Source organism: Coregonus clupeaformis, chromosome 2, assembly GCF_020615455.1.
Source record: "Coregonus clupeaformis isolate EN_2021a chromosome 2, ASM2061545v1, whole genome shotgun sequence".
Lineage (NCBI taxonomy): Eukaryota > Metazoa > Chordata > Actinopteri > Salmoniformes > Salmonidae > Coregonus > Coregonus clupeaformis.
In genome coordinates this window covers 33,147,459-33,174,607 of record NC_059193.1, presented here as the reverse complement: position 1 = coordinate 33,174,607, position 27,149 = coordinate 33,147,459, and the positions used below count along the sequence as shown (strand labels likewise).

The 27,149-nt window shown below is 42.8% G+C and overlaps 1 protein-coding gene across 2 annotated transcripts in view; it reads left to right on the top strand.

Annotated features, from left to right (window-relative positions):
- Nucleotides 1–26,223, top strand: part of LOC121534185 (ankyrin repeat domain-containing protein 50) — a 40,457-nt gene extending 14,234 nt beyond the window's left edge. For both annotated transcript variants that reach the window (XM_041840737.2, XM_041840728.2), the window contains exons 3-5: nt 3,973–4,208; nt 20,442–23,983; nt 24,509–26,223. In XM_041840737.2, the coding sequence (XP_041696671.1) occupies nt 3,973–4,208; nt 20,442–23,980 (3,775 nt within the window). In that variant the 3' untranslated portion in view covers nt 23,981–23,983; nt 24,509–26,223. The remainder of the gene's footprint in view (nt 1–3,972; nt 4,209–20,441; nt 23,984–24,508) is intronic.
- The last annotated feature ends 926 nt before the right edge of the window (nt 26,224–27,149 follow it).

The window sequence follows — 27,149 nt, the reverse complement described above, 5'->3', positions numbered from 1 at the left end:
TACAGTGGCTTGCGAAAGTATTCACCCCTCTTGGCATTTTTACTATTTTGTTGCCTTACAACCTGGAATTAAAATGGATTTTTTGGGGGGGTTTGTATCATTTGATTTACACAACATGCCTAACACTTTGAAGATGCAAAATATTTTTTGGGGTAAAACATACAAGCGAACTTGAGCGTGCATAACCACCTTTTGCATCAATTACAGCTGCAAGTCTCTTGGGGTATGTCTCTATAAGCTTGGCACATCTAGCCACTTGGATTTTTGCCCATTCTTCAAGGTAAAACTGCTGCAGCTCCTTTAAGTTGGATGGGTTCCGCTGGTGTACAGCAATCTTTAAGTCATATTGAGGTCTGGGCTTTGACTAGGCCATTCCAAGACATTGAAATGTTTCCCCTTAAACCATTTGAGCGTTGCTTTAGCAGTATGCTTAGGGTCTTTGTCCTGCTGGAAGGTGACCCTCCGTCCCAGTCTCAAATCTCTGGAAGACTGAAACAGGTTTCCCTCAAGAATTTCCCTGTATTTAGCGCCATCCATCATTCCTTCAATTCTGACCAGTTTCCCAGTCCCATCCCCACAGCATGATGCTGCCACCAACATGCTTCACTGTGGGGATGATGTTCTCTGGGTGATGAGAGGGTTTTGGGTTTGCGCCAGACATAGCATTTTCCTTGAAGGCCAAAAAGCTCAATTTTAGTCTCACCTGACCTGACCTGATCTGAGTACCTTCTTCCTTATATTTGCGTAGTCTCCTACATGCCTTTTGGCGAACACCAAACGTGTTTGCTTATTTTTTAATTTAAGCAAAGGCTTTTTTTCTGGCCACTCTTCCGTAAAGCCCAGCTCTGTGGAGTGTACGGCTTAAAGTGGTCCTATGGACAGATACTCCAATCTCCGCTGTGGAGCTTTGCAGCTCCTTCAGGGTTATCTTTGGTCTCTTTGTTGCCTCTCTGATTAATGCCCTCCTTGCCTGGTCTGTGAGTTTTGGTGAGCGGCCCTCTCTTGGCAGGTTTGAAAAATTTATTCACTCACTAACTGTAAGTCGCTCTGGATAAGAGTGTCTGCTAAATTACCCAAAAAAATTTTAAGAAACAAAAAAAGTGTTTGTTGTGGTGCCATATTCTTTCAAGTTTTTAATAATAATTTAATGGTTCTCTGTAGGATGTTCAAAGTTTCGGGTATGTTTTTATAACCTAACCCTGATCTGTACTTCTCCACAACGTTGTCCCTGTCCTGTTTGGAGAGCTCCTTGGTCTTCATGGTGCCGCTTTCTTGGTGGTACCCCTTGCTTAGTGGTGTTGCAGACTCTGGGGCCATTCAGAACAGGTGTATATATACTGAGATCATGTGACAGATCATGTGACACTTAGATTGCACACAGGTGGTCTTTATTTAACTAATTATGTGACTCCTGAAGGTAATTGGTTGCACCAGATCTTATTTAGGGGCTTCATAGCATGAATTCTAAATAAAAATCAATTTAAATTACAGGTTGTAATGCAACAAAATAGGAAAAACGCCAAGGGGGATGAATACTTTTGCAAGGCACTGTATGCATTTTCCAGATTGGGAGCTGGTGGCTTTTTCTTTCTCTACCCCCTGATGGGGCCATGAGTCAGCTGTTGTTATGCAGTCTTTTCTGCTAAGCTCTCCTGACTATGCAAAGAAGCTGAGCTGGCTTTTTCTCCAAATTGAGTCTTTAAATGAAGAAATCAAGGTGCTCTTAATTCTCTTAATGAAAAGAGTCTCTTTCGGTTTCCACTGTGCTAGTCGCTATTGCATTTCAATGGGATCTCTGCAGTGAGTAGTTGACCCACCTACTGTTCTTTTCCATGAATAGAATGGTGTCATGGCCGGACATGTACAGTATATTGGACCGGAGCCACAGTCTCCCTATGCCATTGCATGACAAGGGAAATTTCAGGCTCAGCACCCACTCCATAAAAGCGTCTCAGTAAATGTGTAAGACGTGAGCACGGTGCCCAGTGCTGCCTGTCGGCCTAAACATCTTCACTAAACATCAAAGCAAAGCCCACATTGCACAATGTGGCCGGGCCGTGGAAGATGGGGGACTGCAGCACAACAGATGGCAGGTGCATTAGGGACGTTTCACATTCTCTTTCTTTCTCTAAATTATAATTATAATTGGCCTCAGCTATTTACATATGTCGAGGACGGAATAGGAACAAACAAAATAGTTAGTGTTAACATACGAGGCACAGGATGCGTCACAAATAAACTCATCATTGGCTGAGGTACTTCGGAAGTTAGTCTGGCACCCAGCCCATTCAGTGTTGCCAACTTAGCGACTTTGTCGCTATATTTAGCGAGTTTTCAGACCCCTCTAGCGACACATTTTCAAAAAAGCGACTAGCGACAAATCTAGCGACATTTTCTGGTGTTATTGGAGACTTTTGGAGACTCTGACGTGAAAGCACGTATCGTTCTTACTCTTCTCAACGAGCAGCGGGTGCTGCGGTGTGCCCCACCCCCGACCCGCCGTGGGCCCCACCCCCGTCCCAAAGCACTCACCAGTAAGGGGGTAAGCCAGGGCGGTCCAGTCCTCTCACAGCAGTCCCTCCCAGCTGCAGTCAGAGCAGGAGATGTTCACCCCTCCGTGTCCAGACTGCAAATGATTCGCGCATGCGGGAAGCCGCTGCTGGCTGATCCCGCCCTGGCTTACATTCAGGGCGGGATGTAAATGTAGGGTGTTTTTTACTCACTTTTTGTCTCTCCCACGACATTATTCCTCTCTCCTACAGCGTCCATCACAATTACATGCACATGGCTAATTATGCAAATTAGGTGATGACATCATTTAGCGACTTTTAGGACAGCCATTAGCTACTTTCCTTACTGAGGAGTTGGCAACACTGAGCCCATTGTTGTGCTCATTTCAAGCCCCTGTCCCCTTCCTGTAGGCAAGTAAGTTATCAACAGTTCTGAAAGCAGTTGATTTTAAGGAAAATGATAGCTCTTTGTCTCGTAACAAGGCCCGCATCGCTGTCTCTGTGAATTAGTTTGTCTGCAGGCGGCATGGCTGCAGTAGTTTGCAGTACACAAACTCTGCTGATTGGCATTCCACTTGGCTGGTTTTCCTGTCTGTGCTGCAGATTCGATGTGGGGCTGCAGCCGTCAGAAAGAGCGATCGGCCATGTTTCTCGGAGATGGAGCGATGTAATGATGGAGCTTGCAGGTTGATGACTGCGCGCTACCCTCCTTTTCTTGCACTTGAGAAATTGAGCTGTTGGAAAATAGAGGTTTGGAGGGCAGGTTTGGCTGGAAAGTGTTTGCTGAGCCCCTGCATTGGAATTGCAGTATGACTAAAAGTAATGTTTAAAAGGCTCCAATTTGATCAGCGAGGGCATGCATAACTAAAGGCTGTTTTAGCGGTGGTGGTAATTTACAACAGCAAAACAACAGTCTCAAGACTGGAATCAGGCTGGGGGTAGCAGCTCTGTACACAGGCACTGAAGTCTTGCCAGCATAAACATGCAGGTTGGGAAAATAAAACGGGAACAGATTCAATGCTGGCTTCATGGCATTTATGCACGCAGTCATATTATGCGTTATCATTTGAGCAAATGGGGTCCTCACTTTTCCCTTTGGCTTGCACGCTCATGTTATTTCAAGGTTAATGCAGCATTTCTTCAGTTGAAATTCTGATTCAATTCTGGGGGGGGCGGGTGTCTGGGGCATGTCATCTGTAATCTATACTGCAGGTTTCAATTCCCTAAAGATTTGCATTTGCACTGTGAAGGCCTGTCAAGGGCCTGAAAGCTGAACTGTGGATGGAGAGACAGTTTCTAAGATACAGTCAAACGTTTGACTCAGACCGACATTAAATCTATTTTTGTTGATGTAGGTAGGCAATCATCCTCACCTCTCTTCAACAGCATCAGCTTGCTGTGGAAAGCGTTAGGTGCACAGAGAGAGTTCTAAATCTCTCTCCTCTTCTCTCTTGCCCTGCAGGTGTGTTCTCCTCCCACTCTTGAATGCCAAGCCGCCTCAGCAGGCCCTCTTCCTCCTGGTTGACTCCATCGACGAAGGCTGTCAGTTGGGTGAGGGAGAGCAGAGGTCTTCAGGCTCAGGCACCCCCAGGACCATCGCTGAGCTCCTGGCCAGCCACCACGAGTACCTCCCGCCCTGGCTGCTCCTCATCTGCTCAGCACGCCGCCAGAACAAGGCCATCACCAAACTGTTCACAGGTAAAAAAAAAAAAAAAGTTCATACAGGCACCCAAATGAAGAGGGTGATGGGGTCCATATCTGGGATCCAAATGGTGATGCTTTTGTAAAGTATTTGGTATTACTGTAAAATGCACTTGTTTTGTCACCGAAAGGAGGAAAATGTATTGCAAAATAATTGTTGTTCCGTTTAGACCAAACACATGGCCACACAAACAATTAATGGGGATTTGGCATTTTGTATTGACACTGGTATGTCTCCTTGAAGAAGAAAACAGAATTCTAACTGTTTTTATTTGCATACATTAATCTGATGTTATTCAAGAGATTTCCTTTGTGTTTTCTGTAAGGCGATCCTAGCAAAGGCCTTTTCAGTTATATTTAAACTCTTACTGAGCAGGTTATGCCATTTTCTTCCGGAATACAAACTTTTCTATTACGTATTGTGATAAATGTCAGCCTTTTCTGCAGCTGTTAAACAAAGCACATGCTGTGCTTCCAGCCGAGTCAGCTCAGAGAATGCTAATTCCGAAGACATTTTAACATCATCAAATGCTAAAAAGATTAGGGCCTGCCACAGAACGCCTAAATATCACGATGCCTTGCGAAAACGAATACTGCTCTATACGCCATGACAAGCCGAACTAGCAGCCATTATCTCGTTGTCAGAATACCAGCCCACTATTGGGTGATGAGTAGAGAGGCTGGCGTAACATTAATCAAGCCAGAGAGAGAGTGGGTGTAATACCCTCCACAGAGCCAGCACGGTTGTGTGTCCCCTTTACCTTTCCAAACACAACATGTGGGGGATTCAGATGCCCTCCTGTTGCTGCTTGAAACATTATGTAAAACCCAATTTAAACAGCCCTGTTTATTATGTTTTCTGTTCAGAAAGTGGTTGGCAGTAACAATTTGTTTTCTGCTGAATAGAATTCCTATGCAATGCTAGTTTAGGTGAGTGTATTTCTGGCATTGGGCAGGGTTAACGCAGGGAAGCTGGTACTTTTGAACAAGAAGATGTACTGACAAATATTAATGTAGCTGGGCAAACACATCACAGTAAATGTCTAGAGAGATTCAAATATATTTACATAAAAATGCAAACTTGGATCTCAGTTAAAGGCTTTTGGAGCAAACTTTGGGTTTTGGAAGCCTGCCTGAAGCACTTCTATGGCAGTGTTATGTTTTGTACTTCGATAACACAAACAGGAATTTGCTAGAGGATCTTTTCCTAATCAATATTTTGACCCTAGTGTGGACCAGGCATGTTAATTCCGATGGACATAAAATAGATATGAAATTAAAATGTAAGCATTGCATCGAGAAAATGAAATGTAACAGTGCTGGAAGGTCTGCAGAGGCATTCATTTCCCATTAAACCAGTTTACACCAGTGGCCTGGACCTACTGCCTAATAGTCTTGATCTAACATAACATAGCAGCTGATGAATCATAGCTCTGTCATGGTTCCTTTCCGTACCATCATCAGCCTACAGAACACACAGATACATTGTTGAAATGGATCTGAGAGGAAGGTAGGGCCCCGATTCAAATGTTTAAGATACAAGTGCATCAGTCCTGGTACCCCTAACCTATCCAAATGTAGCATGCGTCAGTCAGAAAATTGATTCAAATGTTGTTGTTGCTCATATTACATTCTTTCTACCTTCTGAAAATACCTCTCATCTTTTGTGACAACTGTTGACAGTCATTGATCTACAAGTCATTTTGCATGCCGGACGACCCTAGGCAATATCAGTAGCCTAGTCAAACTGCGCAATGTGCCCAGCTTCACGCACTGTGCCCAGCTTCGCGTACTGTGCCCAGCTTCGCGTACTGACCAACACGAGGTAGGCAGTTTGTTCCTGATCTTGCACATCTGCACGGCACCTTCAGCATTCTAATACTAAATAGCTTTTATGATATTAGGCTTTATTAGTTGAGTGACAACCTATGTAATTTGCTAGGTTATTGTTTTCTATGCGCTATTGAAAATGGTGTTTTGCCGGAATAATAGTACGCTACTGGAGACACAACGCTCATCTGGCTATACCTGATGAACGGGGCTTACAATAGATATTATTTTGATTGTTCAAGGTTACCATTAGCAGTAATTTTGCTTTAAACAATCAGTGAATATGGTAATTTTTAGATATACAGGGTAAAGTTGATAATTTCATAACGAGGACAGCAATCACTTTTGCGAGGCCAAAGCAAAAGAAGAGAAGATCACTCTGTGAAAACTTCCAAACGGTCAAAACCATTCGATTTTGAGATGGGGGTGAAATGTCATAGCTAATTTGTAAACAATAAATATTGATACATTACTAGCTCAAACACTTCATCTGTAAAAATTACAAGTTAATTAGTGGGTAATGGTGTTTTCAGAACCAAAGTGGGGGGACAAAAAAACATATCTCAGAGTGGTAGTGGGGTGGTAGTGGGGTGGTAGTTGCCTAGTTTCCCTTATGGCTCAGCTCAGGTGCCTACATAGTAAATACGTCATAGACATACATCATTTACACACACATGCACACACACACACACTAGTGATGGAAAATCCGGCAGTTTTTACTGATTCAGATCTTTTCGACTCGTTCAGTCAAAAGAATGAATGTTTAGACTAATTTCGTTCATTTGAGTCAATAATGCCCAGAGCACACAGGACCCCCTATCGGCGAACGATGAACTGAAAACTCGAAAGAGTCATGATTATACAAGCTTCTCGTTCACATGTCATTTACTATAAGGGGCTAATTGGAGCTGTCATTTGTGACAGAGAGTTGTTAAAGTGTGCTTTAAACAATGTACATGTGTTGATTGCTAGGCATACAAACACAATTATTTATTGATACATTTGAAACAAGGTCTAGTTGTGGCCGCAATTGGACTAGATTGTGAAAGACTCTTGGCATAAAGCATTGCGTGAGGGTGATAACACAATATCGTTTGCGAACTGTAGCACCCCAAACGATTCGTTCTCGAGTTCCAGTTTGTTGAGCAGAGACTGTGTGTTTTGGTTCTACAAAGCTGTGTCCATCATAACATTCAATAATCAATTCATTGCATTCAATCTTGCACCATTCCATCAATGATCAGTTCAAAACATGTCTTTTTATTCTCTATGCTGCCCCGTTCAACTGTAAGTGCTTTTGATGTGAAATGATAATGTCTAGAAGCAACAATGGCTCAGCCGCAAAGAGGTAGGCAACACAAGCTCACAGAACGGGACCGTCGAGTGCTGAAACGCGCAACAATCGTCTGTCCTCGGTTGCAACACTCACTACAGAATTCCAAACTGCCTCTGAAAGCAACGTCAGCACAATAACTGTTCGTCGGGAGCTTCATGAAATGGGTTTCCATAGCAATGCCAAGCGTCAGCTGGAGTGGTGTAAAGCTCGCTGCCATTGGACTCTGGAGCAGTGATGAATCACGCTTCACCATCTGGCAGTCCAACGGATGAATCTGGGTTTGACGGATGCCAGGAGAACACTACCTGCCCGAATGCGTAGTGACAACTGTAAAAAGTTTGGTGGATGAGGAATAATATTCTGGGGCTGTTTTTCAAGGTTCGGGCTAGGCCCCTTAGTTCCAGTGAAGGGAAATCTTAACGCTACAGCATACAATTACATTCTAGACAATTCTGTGCTTTGGGGAAGACCCTTTCCTGATTCAGCATGACAATGCCCCCGTGCACAAAGTGAGTTCCATACAGAAATGGTTTGTCAAGATTGGTGTGGAAGAACTTGACTGGCCTTCACAGAGCCCTGACCTCAACCCCATCGAATACCTTTGGGATGAATTGGAACGGCGACTAATTCGACCCAGGCCTAATCGCCCAACATCAGTGCCGACCTCACTAATGACCTTGTGGCTGAATGGAAGCAAGTCCCCGCAGCAATGTTCCAACATCTAGTGGAAAGCCTTCCCAGAAGAGTTGAGGCTATTATAGCAGGGACCAACTCCATATTAATGCCCATGATTTTGGAATGAGATATTCGACGACAGATGTCCACATACTTTTGGTCATGTAGTGTACGTATAGAATCGTCTTGAAAGGGAAAGATGCACATCCCTAGTGGAAGGCTTTGTCCAATTTGCATACGATTGACACTTTTCAGTTATTTCATTCATCATGAGCGGAAATGTATCAGAATGTTGTGATTGCCCCCAACCTTAGATCAGTGGATTTAAGGTTGGTGATGGAATTACTGCTGGTACATGCTCAAATGTAAATCCCACATGATAATCCTTATCAGGAAGTTGCTTCCTGATATAATAGTGATTTTAATGATTACTGGTATTCTTTCTTACAAGCTTCTCTCTGCTTAAACAGACAGCCCTGTCTTTTGGTTGTTTTGAAATGGCTTTATTGAGAGGATTATTCTCTGTGGAACAATCTGATAAACATCAGTTATCTCTAGTGTTTTCGCTTTGACCCTCGTCTCTTTACCTTTTGTTGCTTCTTTGATTAGGGACAAGCCCATGTCAACTGTCATTTTACCTGTCTGTTACATTTAGTTTAATGCTCCCAGCTATTGTACCATCAGTCACAGAGTCAAAGTCTATACATCCGATAAAATGGCTTGTGCTTCTGAATTTCGCCTCTGTGATAGTTGTAGCATTGACAAAACTACACAGAATGCAAGCTCCAATCTCTTGATGTATTCAAATGATTTGTTTTTGTTCTGTCTGTATTCAGTGTCTTGTGTTTTACACGCCATCAGCAACCATTCAGCTCTGCAGCCCCCCCCACACACATACACGCTAACTTTATCTTCCATTAGACACACTGACTTACTATAACCGCTGTGAGAATACTCACAAATCCTGTAGCGCTTGACGAAAATAGACCAAAAGACTTAGGGTATAAAATTGAGGCCAAGCATACACAAAAAATACTTGTCCGTATTGTTTACAAGGACAGTTTGTGTTGGCAGAGTCCGGCGTTACACTCTATGCAATGCAACCGAATGTGAGTATTGGAAATAGCCCTTTTGTCCTGAGTGGAGGAGGTGTTTGAAGACCAGTACACACTGTGTTGTGGTTGTGTGAACTTAGTGGTCGCATTAATATAGTAAAGATTGCCTTTTGAGAACGACTTCTCACCAAAAGGTAATTTCGAAGCTAAAGCATTGGGTAGGCCACCATCCAGCTCAAATGATCCTTTAAATAATCCAATATTTTGGATGGTTTCTCTAAACATTTTGAAACCTTTCTGAGGGTTGCCATGGAAATGTACTCATCTCAGTATGTGAAACACAGTTTTGCATGGCTCTGAACTCAAAAAGAATTCCGTTATTAAGGATTACTTTTACATTTCTACCTGAGGAGCAAACTTGGAATTCCTGAGTACTTGCTCAGCTGTTATTCCTTCCATCTCTCTCTCTCTCTCTCTCTCTCTCAGAGGAATGTGCTTTGGGATGTCTCAACACTTCTGAGACCATGCAGGAAGAGTGAGCCACCGACTAGCCAGCAGCGTCGCATCCGCTCTGCTAATGCTTCACAAACAAAGAATGTGCCATCTGTGAAGAGGCTTAAAGAAATTCTTTTTTTAAGAATCCTTTTAGGCTGAGTCAGATTGTACAGAGTCCATTTCAGAAACCCTCTGTGATCGCTGTGTACTGTACGCTCTGTGAATGTCTGCCAGTAGACGGCACATAAGGTTGTACATGTTGCAAGGCTGCTCTTTTACATTGTCAGGCGGCCTATTGTAGCATGGTTGACTTTCCCCCCTGTGTTTTCTGTGCTACTGTAAGGTCATCGTTGGGGAAGTGAAGTGGAAACACTTAGGCAGCGATTCTGGTTGTGAGCTGGGTGGAATCTGTGCCAATTTAACTGGGCCTTCGGCAAAAGGAGAGCAGGGAGAGGGGTGCAGGACCTGGAAAAGCCTTTTAAATAGAAACAGCCACTTGTCCATATTCTGAAAGATGTTTTTTAACTGCAGATATCTACGTCGCTTTAACAACTCTCACTAATACATGTGGAATATCTCTGACTTTACAATAGATTTGGTCTGAAGGTTAACAGGATCAGGGTTAAAGATGGTAGCTTAGCGCAATTCCTCTGAGAAAAGTCTGTTTTACCACTAATGTAATAGTTATCTTATGACATTTAACACTCTTTAGTCTCTCCAAAGAAGAAAGGTTCTATTTTTTGAAGAACATTTTTCTATTCTATTGGGATTGCTATACACTAGTCTATTGAAGATTTAAGCTAAAACAGCCTCTTCCCGGATTGTCCGATTGTCCAACTATCTGTTTGCCCTGAACTGTTTGATAGCAGTGTGCATCCTGTTGATGCTGAAACATTGAGGTTGTCATTGATAATGACTGACTAATGCATGATGCAGCCCCGTGTGATCTCCATATCAAAGTAGAAGTATCACTGAACTGTAATGGGTGCCATCTGTCAAAAGAAAGTTTGGCTGGCACACACACACATTATGGTATTTTCCTTTTAACTATGTATAGCAACTGGATTTTAAGACGGGCACCAGGAATGGTGGTTGAAACCCATCTTAAAACCCATCCAGGGGAAATTATTCTGCCCTCGATAGGAACAATATTTTCCACTTCATTTATTTTATTGAGATATTTATTTTATTGAGACTCTTGAGCACAACTCTTTCCCATTGCTAATATCTACCACGTACATATCTTTATCTCAACTCCCCCCACGCTTGTGTATCAGTATTTATGCCACATCCGTTCTCTTAAACCATCCTCCACCCTAAAAAACATCTTATTAGATGGTGCCATTTCCCCCATTCATTTGAGATTGAGACCTGCAGTCATCTTGATTTAAGACCACTTTTGAGATATTGACAAACTTCATCTGTTCCTGACTCTGGGTAGTGGATTAAAAAGACCACCGCTCTCCAATGATATTATTGTACAATTATGAACATTGCTGTTAAGATATCTGCTGTTTTTTATATGGGCCGGTTTAGGGTAGGCCTGTGTTTTTGTTTCCTTCTCTCACATCTCTTCAGAGAGAGGCTCGAGCCCACCCTAGTGAGGAGCTGTACCTCCTTCTCCTCCTCCCCTGCTCCAGCCATGAATGGACCTTTCTCTGCACCATGGCCAGGTGACAGGCCTGATTTACCACCACTGACCAGAAATTAAAATAGCAGGCCTGTTTGAAGTGGGCTCAACCCCACTCTCCAAGCCCCACCATGGCTCTCAGACCAGCTCTTGTCCGCAGACCCAAGCGTGGCTATGAGGGGCTGCAGAGCATAGGACCGCTCAGCAAGAAGGTCACAGCACTCTTAACCTCTATATCCTGGGAATTGTTTTTCTTATTATTTGAGAAAATGGAGAGGCCTCACTTGAGGGACCTCAATATACTGTATTCTGGCCTGCTGACAACACAAACACAGCTATAAAGCATCTAGGACTGTTTATTTATTCTGTGCCAGGAGTGGAATGCTCCCCGAAGAGGGACAAAGACAGTGCTTGGACGCCCTATCATTGTCATTGATGTAGGAAGCTTGGATGTAGTATGGGTACAAATCATTAGAAGTGGAAGTGACTTTTCAAGTAATTTACTGCTAGATATGTGGACCACTTATTTTCTAAGAAGGTATTGCTTACTGGATGCATAGCCTCAACTGACTAAAATATACTTTAAATGATAGTATTTTGTTTTGATTGCAAAGTCTCTAATACCATTGAGGCCATCTAATTGTTAACCATACTTAGATATAGGTTATAATTAGCTAATAACATAAGAGGCCAGTTGCTGTTAACACCTGAGTTGGTGTTTAGACATGCAGATTGTGCATCAAGTCTGTATTCCCATATGCTGGTTAGTCTGCGTGTTGAGTGATACTTTGGCAGCGCTGAAGACAGCCATAATCCCCCTGAATGCTGTATTTACCACGAGCAGTCTGACAGCCAAGCAAATTACAGGTCTATAACATCTTTGGTGCTGCACTGCAGAAACGTGACTCGGGACATGTTTGAAGAACTAGGTCTCTTTGCCTCCTAGGTGAGGGCCTTTGGTATGCATCATGGCCCTACCAACGATCCCGGTTTCATATACATGATTGGTATTCTTTTTTGTTTCTGTATAGAGGCATGTCGGTTCTCGTTTCAATAGAGAAGATCTTTAATTAGGTCTTAATTTGATTGAAGGAAAAAAAAATGCCCTGTAATTCCTGGCACGCCAATGGTTCGGGGGGTGAAGTTTGCTAAAGACAGGGTGGTATCCAAGACTGCCGCCGACTTGCATGCCAAGAATACATTTGCAAGTACCTGATTTTACAGCGAGCTCTGTGAACATTCCATGGGCTGAGATTTAAATCTGTTGTGTGGACATGCTGACCAAAATGGTTCCAGACTGCACACCAGTAGCAGATACAGGTTTATTTGAAGTGACTTAATGGCTAATAAAACATGGTTGGCATCCAAGACTAAACACATTACTATGCAGGAGAACAGGAAATCATGGAGAGTGGGCCAAATGAGGTCACTAAGAGTTCAGTCATGGCAAGACGTAACCAAAACAAGACTGTTTTTTCTGGAAACTATTTTTTCCTGGTTATATCATGTGGTCAGGAAAAATGTCTGGCCCTTAGTTGTGAAACATGGAAGTATTTTATCGCCATAGGTTTAATGCAGGTTGTCAAACTTTCATCTGGAGAAAAGGGCTAGTCATTGGTGCAGCTGCATGCAATAAGGAGGTTTCATGTCACAGTGAAACCCAGCTGTAGATATAGTGACCCATTGTGGGTCAAAGAGTGAGCTGGACATAGCCACATGGATGTGCTGCCTTATTAATCTCATCCCACTATGCTCTGGCGCTCACTCCATTCAAAGTATATCTGGAGGACAATACAGTGTTTCATTGGTTGGAAATCTTCGCTCATCTGGCTCCAGCCTCTGCAGTGTTTCGCGTAAAACATATTTGATGGATGTATTCCTGCAGTGCATGATGCGTTTTCATGAAGGTGGCTCGATAGGAATATTGGATTGTAGACTGTAATACTAGGCCGTACTGAAGGGCCTTGAGGGTATCCCTTTCAGTGTAATCTTTGTTTGCTCTCAGCTCTCATTCAGTAACCACAACAGGTCTAACTGGAAGGTCTCCTCTCCCATGTTTGAAATTCAGGTGAGGACAAGTTCGGGCAAAAACTTTTCATGCTTGTGCCACCAGGATAACGCTCTGCAAATTAATTGTTTGACAGTGGCACGTTTGATGCTGCTTCTCATGTCAGGGTACCGCGTAAGGACAAAAATGGCACAGAAATTGGAGGGAGAAACTATGTATCAATTACATAGTTACGTTTCTCCCAACAAAAAAACCTGACTCCAGTTAGGCTACAGTTTAGTTTTTTAATACTTTTAAATGAGAAGTAGTAATAAATACCAACTAGCATCTGCATTTCCTTTCTCAATAGCAAATAGACTACGGCATCTTTCCACTGTTTACTAACATTTATCTAATGTAATCAATGTAGGAGCAAACATTTAAATCTAAATGAAAAGGCAGCTGGAGCTTTGTAAAGACTTATTTTTCTACAGATGGTTTAAGCAGAGTCTCGTTCCACATACTTGTGTTTGGAAGGCTACAGTTTTCGCTTTTGGAGCCAAGACCTCTGCAGCTGTTGTACAGGCGTTTGTCGAGTGGGGGCTAGAGGAGAGGAGCTAGGGTTTCTGTTTACCTTTTGGATCTTATGAATTAAAGATGGTGGCTCGCAAAGAACGTGATACATTTAAGATGGTGAAGCTCAGAACCAGGTCCATGGGCCAGAACCTGTAACCACCCCCCACCCCAAACACACGTACACACACCCTGCCTCATTTGTCATCTGAAAACAGTTCCTTATTGTGCATATGGCTGTGTCTCTCGTGGCTACTATCCAGTTCCGTAATGAGCAGCAGCTGGCTCCGAGGGCTGTACTCGGAGCTGCATCCCTGGCCCTGATGAATGCATCAGTTGTTGGTTGTTTAGCAGTCCCTCTCTGTTCAGACCCCTGCCATCCATACTTGTACTGTTGCAGCCCCCCAGTTAGAATTTACTGTGGTCCAGTTGACCTGGAAAAGTGTCACGGCCTGGCATCACGTCCTTGCCTGCAGTTAAAAGAAAACAATCTTCTTGGAAGGTGTGTGCAACATTAGTCATGCAGACTTCTGTTAGCAGTTCATTGTGTAGCTAGTGACAACATCTGCTACTGCAATGAGCTGAAGTTGTTGGCTCAAGTTCCTCTTATTGCGCTTGTGCTTGTCTGTGCCACATGAGGAGAACAATGATAATGCCATGACTGCACAGCAGAGTTTCAGGCCATATGAAGTGATATCTGTGATGACTCGAGTGGAAATTGTAGGTCAGCTTCCTCCATTTATAGTAATTGAATGAAAAGGCCTCTTTGGCGTGTTCAGACTGGAGGCCCCTGCTTGTTCATTTCTTTCTTTCCCTTTTTATGGGCCTCTGGAAATGTTTTTAAATGTTTTTCAAGGCTAATGCTCTATTTCAAGATGGCCGCGGTTAACTCGCTGTCTCTCTTTTCCTCCTCTTGGGTTTTCCACACCACAAGTGTTCATAATTTACATATTATCAACTATGTGGGAACTGGGGGAGGCCACTAATCTCAAAACTGTAGGAGAGGAGGAGTGTATTTGTTGTTAATCATTGTCTGAACAAAAAAAATTATACTGCTATGATTTGCTGGGCAGTGTAGTCTGATTCACTGATACTCTCTTTGTGGGTTATGCACGTCTAAATTAAACATTGAGACAACCTTTGAAAGACAACATGCTGAGGCAAAGGCTCCCGGCTGGCTAAAATTGACTTTTGGGTAATCTGTCCTAGATATCGTTCAGTCCCCCCTCTTAATGGCCTCTTCCTCTCGGCCAGTGGGTTTCCTGTCTCAGCTGAAGGCGTCCAGAGTGCTTAGTGGAGAATCAGTCTGAGGTGGAGCAGGAGGTCACAGGGCCTGGGAGAGGCAGTGGAAAATGCTCTGTTGCTAAAAACATTGACTGACACTGAGGCTTTGGGTCACTGGGTTATTATGATCCTACTGTATTCTGTTAGTAGTGACTGCATTATATAGGACAGATTAGTTGCATTGTTTTTTGTCGTTTCCGTTATAGCTTGGAATGGTAATGTTCCACAGATAGCCACCACTAATGTTTTTATTCATTAGGAATGGCATTTTATAACATAGAACATAATTAGTCATAACTTGTAAATGGTAATGATTATAGGGGTAGCTACTAGGGGTGTGAACATTTTAACGAAGTTGGGATTGTTAACGTTAAGAAAACTCCCTAACCAAAAAAACGGTTTTCCCCACATAATTGAAATCACAGTGCAGTTATCACAAAACATATTATTTTTCATTTTATAGCCTAACTAGACTGGGGACAGTTTTTAATAAGACCAGAGACTTTGGTGAATTTGCGAGGCATGCACGACAAGACAGACATATGCACGTGGTTCTGCCTGCCCCGCCTCTCTCTCCCTCACGCTGGCCTGCCTGCTCTTTCTCTTTGCTAATGATGTGAGTGTGTGTTCAGTCTTCGGTCTGTTGCCTGTAGGATATCCTAGTTTATTCATGGGACCGATGTCGCCGGGATACAGAGGTATCTTCAGGACAGTCTTGCGAGCACGGGGTACTCTTCGTTACTGAGTGGGTGGCAGGGCCGGCCTGCTCATTAGGTAGGATTAGTCGGCCGACTATGGCGGCAGATTGACGTGGTCGGCATTTTCTGAGCTAAACTGACCTCCAACAACATGTAAAACCTCACATTTCTTCTCAACCAGTGATATATGGGCTTTCTAGGTGAGCGGTGATGCCGCCCTGTGATAAGCAGTGCCCACTTTCTGAAAGGCATGGCCGCAAAATATTTTGCTTGTCCATTCCCAGTGCACCTCTCTGTTGGAGAGACGCTTCGCTGTGGCGCTCCACCAACGTTCCGTCAAAAAAATTATCTAACATAAATCATGTAGCAGATATAGCATATGATAGAAAGAGTATGTTGCCTTTTCTGTAGCCTACAGGCTGGAGATGAAATGAATGACAATGAGATGGACACTTTTTACAGCAGGTTTCTCCGATCAAAGAACCTAAACTAAATGGCACCCAATCCCCCCAAAAATGCACTGACATTTTAATAAACAATATATTCTAAAAACAGGATAGGTCAAAGGTAAATGGACAATATGGAATGGACAATCAGGCTACTCACAACTGCTGTCCAGGAGTTTCCTCCTGTGGGCTAAATTGTCATAATCAATACATTTTTGACGAGCTGATCATAGCAAAAAGGAAAATACTTCTGCATTTCTCGCTGCGTAAACACATTGCAAATAGGCTCAAGATAACTCCTGATAAAGTTGGGTAGCTGATATTCAGAGCTTATATATATTATTATTATTATTATATTATAAATAGGCAAATTGATTAGTCACAGGAATCAGGACTAATAAAGCCAATGCAAAGGCCTGTTTTACAAACGGTGGGCCTATCACCACAAATTCCATTGCGGGCCACACCGTAGGCTACACTCCATTAAGCACGGACCGACGCCAACGTCTTTTTTTGGTTCTGTCCAGACCGGCTGACATTTTTTGTTTGTTGGTGTTCTACAAAAGGTAGTCCTACCACATAGATGGGCATTCATAAAATAAAAATAAAAATTCAATTTGGTTCTGAATTAAAGTTGAAAATACATACTTTCAACGTCCAGAAAATATGTATTTTCAATTTTAATTCAGAACCGAAAATTATCTTGATTTCAACGTCCGGAAAATACGTATTTTTCAACGTCCGGAAAATAAGTATTTTTCAACGTCCCGGAAAATATGTAATCGAAACATCCGGAAAAGACGTCTTTTCACCTTTTATTCAGAACCTAAATTGAACCAACGTCTGAAAAATACATTTGTTTGTCTCGCCTAGGGCGGCAGAACTGCCAGGACCAGTCCTGGTGGGTGGGGGTGTTTTTGTCTCATAATATGAAATTACAGCTACATGTAGCCTCTATCGATTACCCTTTTCAGATATAATGGAATCTGGCCCGTTAAAAGCGCCTCAGGTACAGCATGTTTGTTTGTCTGTTAGGGTAGGCAACACTATGGCTTTTTAAATGCCGACACGAAACCTTCTCTGGAGATATGAACAGCATTTTACTTGTCTGTAAAGTAATGCTGCTTCTTAGCAGGACTAACTTCCATTACTAGGCAACCAGAAATGTCAATCAAATAATCTCGAGCTGCTGCATGCAGCCTGCCTGCTGCCTGCCAGCAGACCACTCTCTCCTAAAAAAGTACTTTAAAGTTCTTTAAATACTGTGACTTCCCAATACATTTTAGTAGAAAGAGAGCACATCTAGCTACGCTACCATTAAAAACCGCATACAAAACAACACAGCAGCGCATCAATCAGCAACATTTATTGTTGTCAGGGAAACAATAGAACATTATATGCCGGAGCAGAATTCTACTGTCTGAAAAGGTACAGACTCTTCTGATGCGACACATTTTTTATTTGTCTGAAAGGTTATCAGTTGTCGCTATTGACATGTTACTGTAGCTGTGTTCTATGTCTGTAAAAGGGTCTCGGTAGATATAACTTCATTGTCCAGCCCAAGCGGTCATACATACGTAATAGGACCATTATTCTACATTGTGAATTGACATGGAATTTTAAGATTCTTTCTTATTGTTTACATTTACATTTTAGTCATTTAGCAGACGCTCTTATCCAGAGCGACTTACAGGAGCAATTAGGGTTAAGTGCCTTGCTCAAGGGCACATCGACAGATTTTTCACCTAGTCGGCTCGGGGATTAGAACCAGCGACCTTTCGGTTACTGGCACAACGCTCTTAACCACTAAGCTACCTGCCGCCCAGGTGAAAAAAAAGATTGAACTGAATCTTTTTTTGCAGTTTAAACGTTAAGCGAAATTGTCAATTTGTAACATCCCTACACCCTACCACCCATTTTGCTACTGGTGTGGCTCCATTGCCCCTGTGTGCGGTAAGATTTCATAGTCTTCTTTCTGCACAAAACTATTAATGGAGGGAACGACGCCTCAGGCTTTGCGACAGTGTGAGACTTGTACACAGAGTAACTTTGATTATGTAATCCAAGCAATCCAGTTTATAGTACTTGCTGCACTGATTGATTATAGGTTAATTGTGTCTAAATGTTGTCATTAGTCTCTGTCAAGAACCCTCTCAGATCCCCACTTTGTAGTGTTTGTTTTATTTATCATTGAGGGTGTTTAAGGTAGCTTAATTTAAGATGCACATTTTAATTAACCCGGTTATCCTAACCCAGACAGCAGGAAATGAGCCCATTTCTTCAGAAAACATTTAGAAGCAGCTTGTTTTTGATGATCTAGGCAATTAGATAAAACAAAGGAATGTAACACTTGTTTCCCACAGCAGGAGGCTAGTTTAGAATTGAGAAAAATGACAACAACATTGAACAAGTCTCTGTCGAGTCCCTTTTTTCCCTCTGCCCCATCAGGCCTGATACCATGGAAACAGGAAATACAACTATCCCCTGCCCTTGAGTGTGTAGCCTGGGCTGACTGCTCTAACATGGAGAAAGTTTCCCCTTTATGTCTGTTAGCAGTCTGGGAAAGGATTGCTACTGCACATTAGTGGTAATTAATTAAGACCCATGGTGATTTCTTTCTAAAGGTCTTGTCTGTGCTGGTAGCATGTAGTCTGTTAATGAGTGAAGCAATAGAGTTGTCTTATGGCCATTTGTATGCTATAAAATGGAAATAGCTCTTCCAGGGGTCTACTTTGTCGCATTTCTCTCAAATATATTACAGTACAGGTCTCAATTAATGTTTTATGGTATGTGAGGAGAGGCCTTTAAAAAAATTAGTTGGGCCTTGAGCTTTAAAGGGACAATCTGCAGTTGTTACATACATTTTTGGACTTATAAATTAATGATATGTACCCATTGATACTTGAAGAATATAGCGTATTAATGCCTCATGAGCTTAGTTCGTGCCCCACCAGAACCCCAAATATAAGCTTGTTTTACTCCAATGTTTGTTAACAAAGTATATGTAAACATACACTATATAGCCTCAAAACATGTTTCAAACTATAATGGTGATATCATGGATGGTCCTTGCATCCATAGCTCTGTCCATGAATTTGAGAGTGGTTACTTTTCTCCAGCCTCATCCCTCAGCTTTGGAGTGTGCGTTGTTATTGTTTCAACTGCTGATTTCCCCTTTAAGGATATTAATATGTAGATACAAGTATTTTTTGTATACTTTTGCAATCGTATTGATATGTCTTTAGTTAAATGTATGGCTGGGATGATAATGACTCAATCATGGACACGTGATGTATTGTTGTCTCTACCTTCTTGACCTTTGTGCTGTTGTCTGTGCCCAATACTGTTTGTACCATGTCTTGTGCTGCTACCATGTTGTGCTGCTGCCATGTTGTGTTGCTACCATGTTGTTTTCATGTTGGGTTGCTACCTTGCTGTGTTGTTGTGTGTTGCTGCCATGTTATGTTGTTGTCTTAGGTCTCTTTATGTAGTGTTGTGTTGTCTCTCTTGTTGTGATGTGTGTTTGGTCCTATATTTATATATATATATATCTTCTTTTTATCCGCGCAGGAGGCCTTTTGCCTTTTGGTAGGCCGTCATTGTAAATAACAATTTGTTCTTAACTGACTTGCCTAGTTAAATAAAGGTTAATTAAAATTAAATAAAAAATAAATGTACTGTGCTTTCTTAGGAGAATCAAAGGCCCTTTGCATCAAATACCCCTTTAGAGCATCAATTACACCAGCTTTGTTTTCCATAGTCCTTCACAAAAGATCTGCCATACTGATGCTGAGCTGATTACTGATTACTCTGCCAGAGACCAGGGTCATGCTCTCAATTCCTTTCAATGGTTTTATTTTAACAACATGGCTTTACCACTAATCAGTCTGTGCCTTAGGAAATTAAAGGTTGGCGTAATAGAATTCTTCAAAGGTAAAATATCAATGGGAAAATGGAGTGACTATATTTTGAAGGTCAGATATCTATTTGAGAATATAGGGGCACCATGGAAAAAAGGAATTAGTCACCTTCGTATGATCACTATGAGCACTGAAACTTAGTGGAAAGACTAATTATACCCCCTCTGTATTACTTTGATTAACTGTAACACTGCCATATTAATCTTGGAAATGTGCTGAAAGAAGTTGGGGTGAAAATTGATGTTTAATTCAATGCTTTTGATGTGGTAAACGAATAGTTATTTTTTCTCCTCTTTTCTAGGATTCCGTAAAATTAGCCTGGATGACCTTCGCAAAGCCTACATCGTCAAGGACGTGCAGCAGTACATCCTCCACCGGCTCGACCAGGAGGAGGCCCTTCGCCAGCACCTCACCAAGGAGACAGCCGAGATGCTCAACCAGCTACACATCAAAAGCAGCGGCTGCTTCCTGTACCTGGAGCGCGTGCTGGACGGAGTGGTGGAGAACTTCATCATGTTGCGAGAGATCCGTGACATTCCCGGCACGCTCAATGGCCTCTACTTGTGGCTCTGCCAAAGGCTGTTTGTCCGGAAGCAGTTTGCCAAAGTCCAGCCTATTCTCAACGTCATCCTTGCAACCTGCAGGCCGCTTACTTTCAAGGAGCTTTACCACGCTGTCTGGACCAAAAACATGTCTCTCACCATGGAGGACTTTCAGAAGAAGATGGACATCCTCTCCAAGTTGTTGGTCGATGGCCTCGGAAGTACTAAGATCCTCTTTCACTACAGTTTTGCAGAGTGGCTCCTGGATGTTAAGCATTGTACCCAAAAGTACTTGTGTAATGCAGCGGAGGGACATAGGATGATGGCGATGAGTTACACTTGCAAGGCCAAGCAGCTCAAACCGCTGGAGGTGCAGGAGTTTGCCCTGCATCTGATCAACTCCAACCTACAGATAGAGCCTTTCAACCTGGCTCTTTGGATGGTGTGGAATGGTACACCCGCTAAAGACTCTCTTTCCACCTCCATACCTAAAGAGCAGGAGGTGCTGCAGCTTCTGGTCAAAGCTGGAGCTCACGTCAACAATGAGGACGACCATGCCTCTTGCATAGTACAGCAGGCACTGGAGAGAGAGGATTCGATTCGGACATTGCTAGACAATGGAGCCTCTGTGAACCAATGTGACTCTAGCGGCAGAACTTTGCTGGCCAATGCAGCATACAGTGGAAACCTGGATGTGGTGAACTTTCTCATATCCAGAAGAGCAAATATGGAGATGGAGGACAACCATGGACAAACGGCACTTACACTTGCGGCAAGACAAGGGCACACTAAGGTGGTCAACTGCCTCATCGGCTGTGATGCAAACATCAATCACACAGACCATGATGGGTGGACTGCCCTTAGGTCTGCAGCCTGGGGTGGGCATTCGGAGGTGGTGTCTGCTCTCCTCTACACTGGTGCCAAAGTTGACTGTGCTGATGCCGACAGCAGAACCGCCTTGAGAGCCGCAGCTTGGGGAGGTCATGAAGACATCGTTCTGAACCTCCTCCAACACGGGGCAGAAGTCAACAAAGCAGACAATGAAGGAAGGACAGCTCTCATTGCAGCGGCATACATGGGGCACAGAGAAATCGTAGAGCACCTCTTGGAACATGGGGCAGAGGTGAACCATGAAGATGTGGACGGAAGGACAGCCCTCTCAGTTGCAGCTCTCTGTGTGCCTGCCAGTAAAGGCCATGCCTCTGTCGTAAGCCTCCTCATTGACAGGGGTGCAGAGGTTGACCACTGCGACAAAGACTGCATGACACCCCTCCTCGTGGCTGCCTATGAAGGACATGTGGACGTAGTTGATCTGCTGCTGGAAGGTGGAGCTGATGTGGATCACACTGACAACAATGGCCGAACGCCTCTTCTTGCTGCAGCATCCATGGGCCATGCCTCTGTTGTCAATACCCTGCTTTTCTGGGGTGCAGCTGTAGACAGCATCGACAGTGAAGGAAGAACTGTTCTGAGCATAGCGTCCGCTCAAGGGAACGTAGAGGTGGTCCGAACTCTGCTGGACAGAGGGCTGGACGAAAATCACAGAGATGATGCAGGCTGGACCCCACTGCACATGGCCTCATTTGAGGGTCACCGGCAAGTATGCGATGCCCTCATTGAGCAAGGTGCCCGATGCACAGAGGTGGATAACGATGGTCGAATACCCCTGATATTGTCTGCGCAAGAGGGTCACTATGACTGTGTCCATATTCTTCTGGAAAACAAGTCTTGCATCGACCAAAGAGGTTACGATGGGAGGAATTCTCTCAGGGTGGCTGCACTGGAAGGCCACAGGGATATTGTTGAACTGTTGCTGAGTCATGGCGCTGATATAGACTATAAAGACGCAGACGGACGCCCAACATTATACATATTGGCACTTGAGAATCAGTTAGCAATGGCGGAGTACTTCCTTGAAAATGGGGCCAATGTGGAAGTTAGCGACACAGAGGGAAGGACGGCCCTCCATGTGTCCTGCTGGCAAGGGCATGTAGAAATGGTCAGGATGTTGATCAACTATCATGCCGGCGTGAACTCTTGTGACAACGAGAAGCGATCCGCCCTCCAGTCAGCAGCTTGGCAAGGCCACACAAAGGTTGTGCGGTTCTTGATTGACAATGGCACTCACGTGGATCATACATGTAATCAGGGGGCAACAGCGCTTGGCATTGCTGCCCAAGAGGGGCACAGAGATGTAGTGCAGATCCTTCTGGAGCATGGTGCTGACCCCAACCACGCAGACCAGTTTGGACGCACAGCCATGCGAGTGGCTGCAAAAGGGGGGCATTCAATGATCATCAAACTTCTTGAGAAGTATGGGGCCTCAAGTCTTAATGGCTGTAGTCCTTCACCAGTACACACTATGGAACAGAAAACCCCACTCTCTGTAGCTGGGAAAATGCAGTCTCTCACAATCAAATCCAACAGCTCTGGCAGCACAGGAGCTGGAGACATGCAGTCATCTGGACGTGGTCTACAGAACGGTCCTGTCCACGCCTTCAGCTCCCCTTCAGAATCTCCTGACTCTACCGTGGACAGACAGAAGTCCTCTCTCTCAAATAATTCCCTCAAAAGTTCTAAGAACTCACTGAGAACCACCTCGTCCACCGCGACTGCACAGACTGTGCCGATAGATAGTTTCCACGGAATGACCTTCACAGAGCAAATCCAGCAACACTCTCTGCCTCGCAGTCGGAGCCGACAGTCCATCGTCTCACCTTCCTCCACCACCAAGTCCATTGGACATCATCCGGGGTCTCCATCAAGTGAATTTGACTGGGCTCAGGTTAAGCCAGGTCTCAAGTCGACCAAAGGGAATAAGACCGGAAATGACACATCCAACGGCAAAGGGGGGTCAGGAGACAAGAAAAGGCTCAAGAGCTTTGTCTCAACCCAGGGTCAGGTGTTAGAATATGAGATGACCCAGTTCGATAAGAGGATTGTGCTCAACAAATCTGTAGCGAACATTGCAGTGAAGGATCCTCATTGTAAGATCATGGTTGGCGGCTCCACCCAGCCAGATGGGGGGCTGACCCAAGAGCAGATATTCATCCAACAGCAGAGCATTGCAGAGAAGAAGCGAAATGGCATTATGACCAACCCTAACTACCATCTTCAGGGCAATCAGGTTTTCCTCGGGAGGGTTTCTGTCCCAAGGACTGTAGAGAATAGAGGACACCAGGACGTGCTGGAGAACTACCCTATAGGGGAGACTGAATTAAGCCTTAAACAAGCACTGAAACTGCAGATAGAAGGATCAGACCCTGGGTTTAACTACAAAAAGGAGACACCATTATAGCTGGTAAGTTTTCATTCTCAAACGAATCTGATGTAATTAGAATGTACGTTTTACTAATCATTAACCACCAACTATAGATTTCTTCTAGTGTTCAACATAATTGTTTTATTCATTATATTAGAAGTAGATGATCAAGTCAGACATGCTTTATTTTCATTACGTTTTTAAACGGGTTCATCTTGAAGATAGTAGAAGTATATGTTAAGCATACAGGGATAGGATGTAGACTGAAGATCAGAATCCCTGTATATACTATTATGAATGTCTTTGTATTACTTCTATGATTTATGGCCACATCATATTTTAATAACAGCATACTGTATCAACAATCTAATGTCTCACTCACCACTACTGGAAACACTTTATGGAAATGTCCTGTCAATATTATATTACAGTCAATTGACCTATCATTAGAAGAACTTCAACTTACATGAATGAGGCATTTCAAAGAATGCCCTTTTCTGACCTAGAAGACTACAATGTTTTCCAACTCAGCACTAACCCAAATAATTTCCATTACCATTTCAGATGTCTTGAATGCCATTCGTCATGACAGACATCGGAGGGAATGTGCCAAAGCAACTTTTTTTCATCTGCATAAGAAATTATTTAAAAAATGTCCACTCTCAAGTGGAACACCTCAGAAAACCTAGGGAAGAATGTTGATCGCTGCACAAGGCTTACATGAACTGATACTTCAATGTGCCTATATCTGTTACAGCCTTCTCAGTGTAATCATGCACACTATCATTTAATGTATTGATATTTAATATGCAGTGTATGCACTTTTTAAATAGAGAAAATGACAAACGTATTTGTTCAGTCTCCCTTTCATGCTCCTGTGTTACAAACTAATTGTTCAAAAAAATATCATACATTTGTTTTTGCGTTTGTGTTATACTGTATGTTCGTTTTTGTGGTCCTGCCTGCAATCATACACACCGACAGCAATGTACCGCTGAGTACATCATCACATCTTATCAGAGGACATCAAGATAATCGATGACATGAGATAATGTTATGCGCATTGGTACTCTGCCTTTCTGAAGACCCAAAATAATCTGTGTTAACCTCGTTTAGTGAACTAAACATATGCTGTGTGTAATATGTTAATATCTAAGGCAATTTACTATAGAAGTATAATCAACCATATTTATTTAGGAAAAAGCCACTTTAAGTTGTATTGTATGCTCTATCATGGTGCTGTGTTCAAAAGTTGCCTGCAGTTATTTTGGACTCCATTTTGGTCATCTTGATACTATTTTGTTTGCTATGTGTATTGTACTATTACAGATACCTAAGGGAGAGAGTTCATTGAAAACGTTAAACCCATGTGACTTCATTTTGTCCCTGTGGGACTTTTCATTAGTTTTTGTGTGCATTTTAAATTGATTAAAATAACCATTGTGTATACTGTCAACTACAGAGGTTGGTGCTAAATGCAAAGGTCTGAAGCGAAAGCAGTGATGAATGCATTCGTTGGTGGAATTCTTATTATAACCTGAAATTTAAGAAACAAAATTCAAGCTTTGTTTCCCCTGTTATTGCAGTGTCGCTTATATTTTGATAATTGCAGTATATTTTGGAGCAAGACACAAAAAACGCTTATGGTTCACTCGTCACGGCTTCACTGAGTAGTAGACTTCAATAATATTATGGTTTTAAAGCATGGTTTGAAATGTATACTTGTCAAGCCAAAGTTGGAATAAAGCATTTTATTCTTCTCTGAGCGGCTGTATATCAGTTAACCCAGCTCTAGCTCCACTGTAGAGGGAGGGGGAGAAGCTTGAAGATGGTGCTCTCGGATTGGAAACATCTGTTTCTCATGGACTATGTGGAGCTGTGTGAGCATTTGTGTGTCATATTCTTGCAGGCTTTTCACAATGTTAAAAGTGAGAAGAAAAAAATGGAAAAGCTGTCGCATGCACAAACACGTACTGTATAAACCCAAGTCAAAGCCCCCCGCTCTCCAGTACAGCTTGAAGGTGTCCTATGAAGGGATAAAGGAAGGAGGACTCATTTTTAGGATCAATTCTGGACAGTATTCAAACTTGTTTCGCCATCTGTCAAACCGTCATATTGTTTTGAATTGACCATAAACAATTTGATTGTAAATAACTTACCATGTACAGTACATTGAACTTTTCATGTCTAAAATTGATTTCCTGTACTATATTAAGCAGAATTGTCTGATGTATATTAAAGTGCTTAATAAACATATTTGCTTTACTGCTGGAATATTACAGATTCTCTATTGTTACATCATTGTAATTTAATTATTTCCATGTTCTCAATTTATCCTTTAAATCACTGTACAATTGACCAGACACTTAACAGTGATCCATACTATGCAATGTCTATGCCCTATTGGCTAACCTTACATTGAAGCCATTACGTGCATCGCTAAGCATTAAGCAACCATTAACCCAACATTTTGATCGATTGATCGTCAAATAATTGCCTGTTTTGGCAGTGTTGCCTGCCTTAATGCCTTGAATCTCATGAGGCCTACATATACACACATAGATTGACTAGATAACTGTATTCACTCGAGAAGAATGTCACCTTCTGGGATAGTAATTTCCCAATTAACCTTGTGTCAATTGTGTTATCTATGACTAATACCTGGCTGTCTACTGTTTACTTTGGCAATGACACGTAGGTCAAGGTTGTATAGCAACTGTAATTATTTCTAGCTGACTCATCCGAGCAGACAGATATATCAAGTCAAATAAAGGCCTGATTCAGTAGCGTCCAGTGGGCGGACATTTGGTCGGAATCCAGAAGATAGATGTAGAAAAGGGTCAGATTGTCCTGTTATTAAAGCTACATAACCACAGGCTACACTGAATCTTTCCCCACCGTGCAGTTGATGGTGGAGGGCCAAACCAGGGCACTGCATGCATAGCAGCATTTGGATGAAACTGAAGTGGAACAGAGGGCTGTGCCAAGCTCCATCACAGCTCTGCTTCACTAAGTTCACCACATAGGAAGAGATACACAAGAGGTCTGATCATAGGGATGGTATTGTATGTTAGGGCAATGAACTGTTTTATCTCATTTCGAAGAAATAAAAAGTGTTGAAATTACATTTGACTTTAAAACAGATTTAAGCAATCCTTTGTAATGAGGATCAAAACGGTTATTACAAGATTCATTTTATATGTTG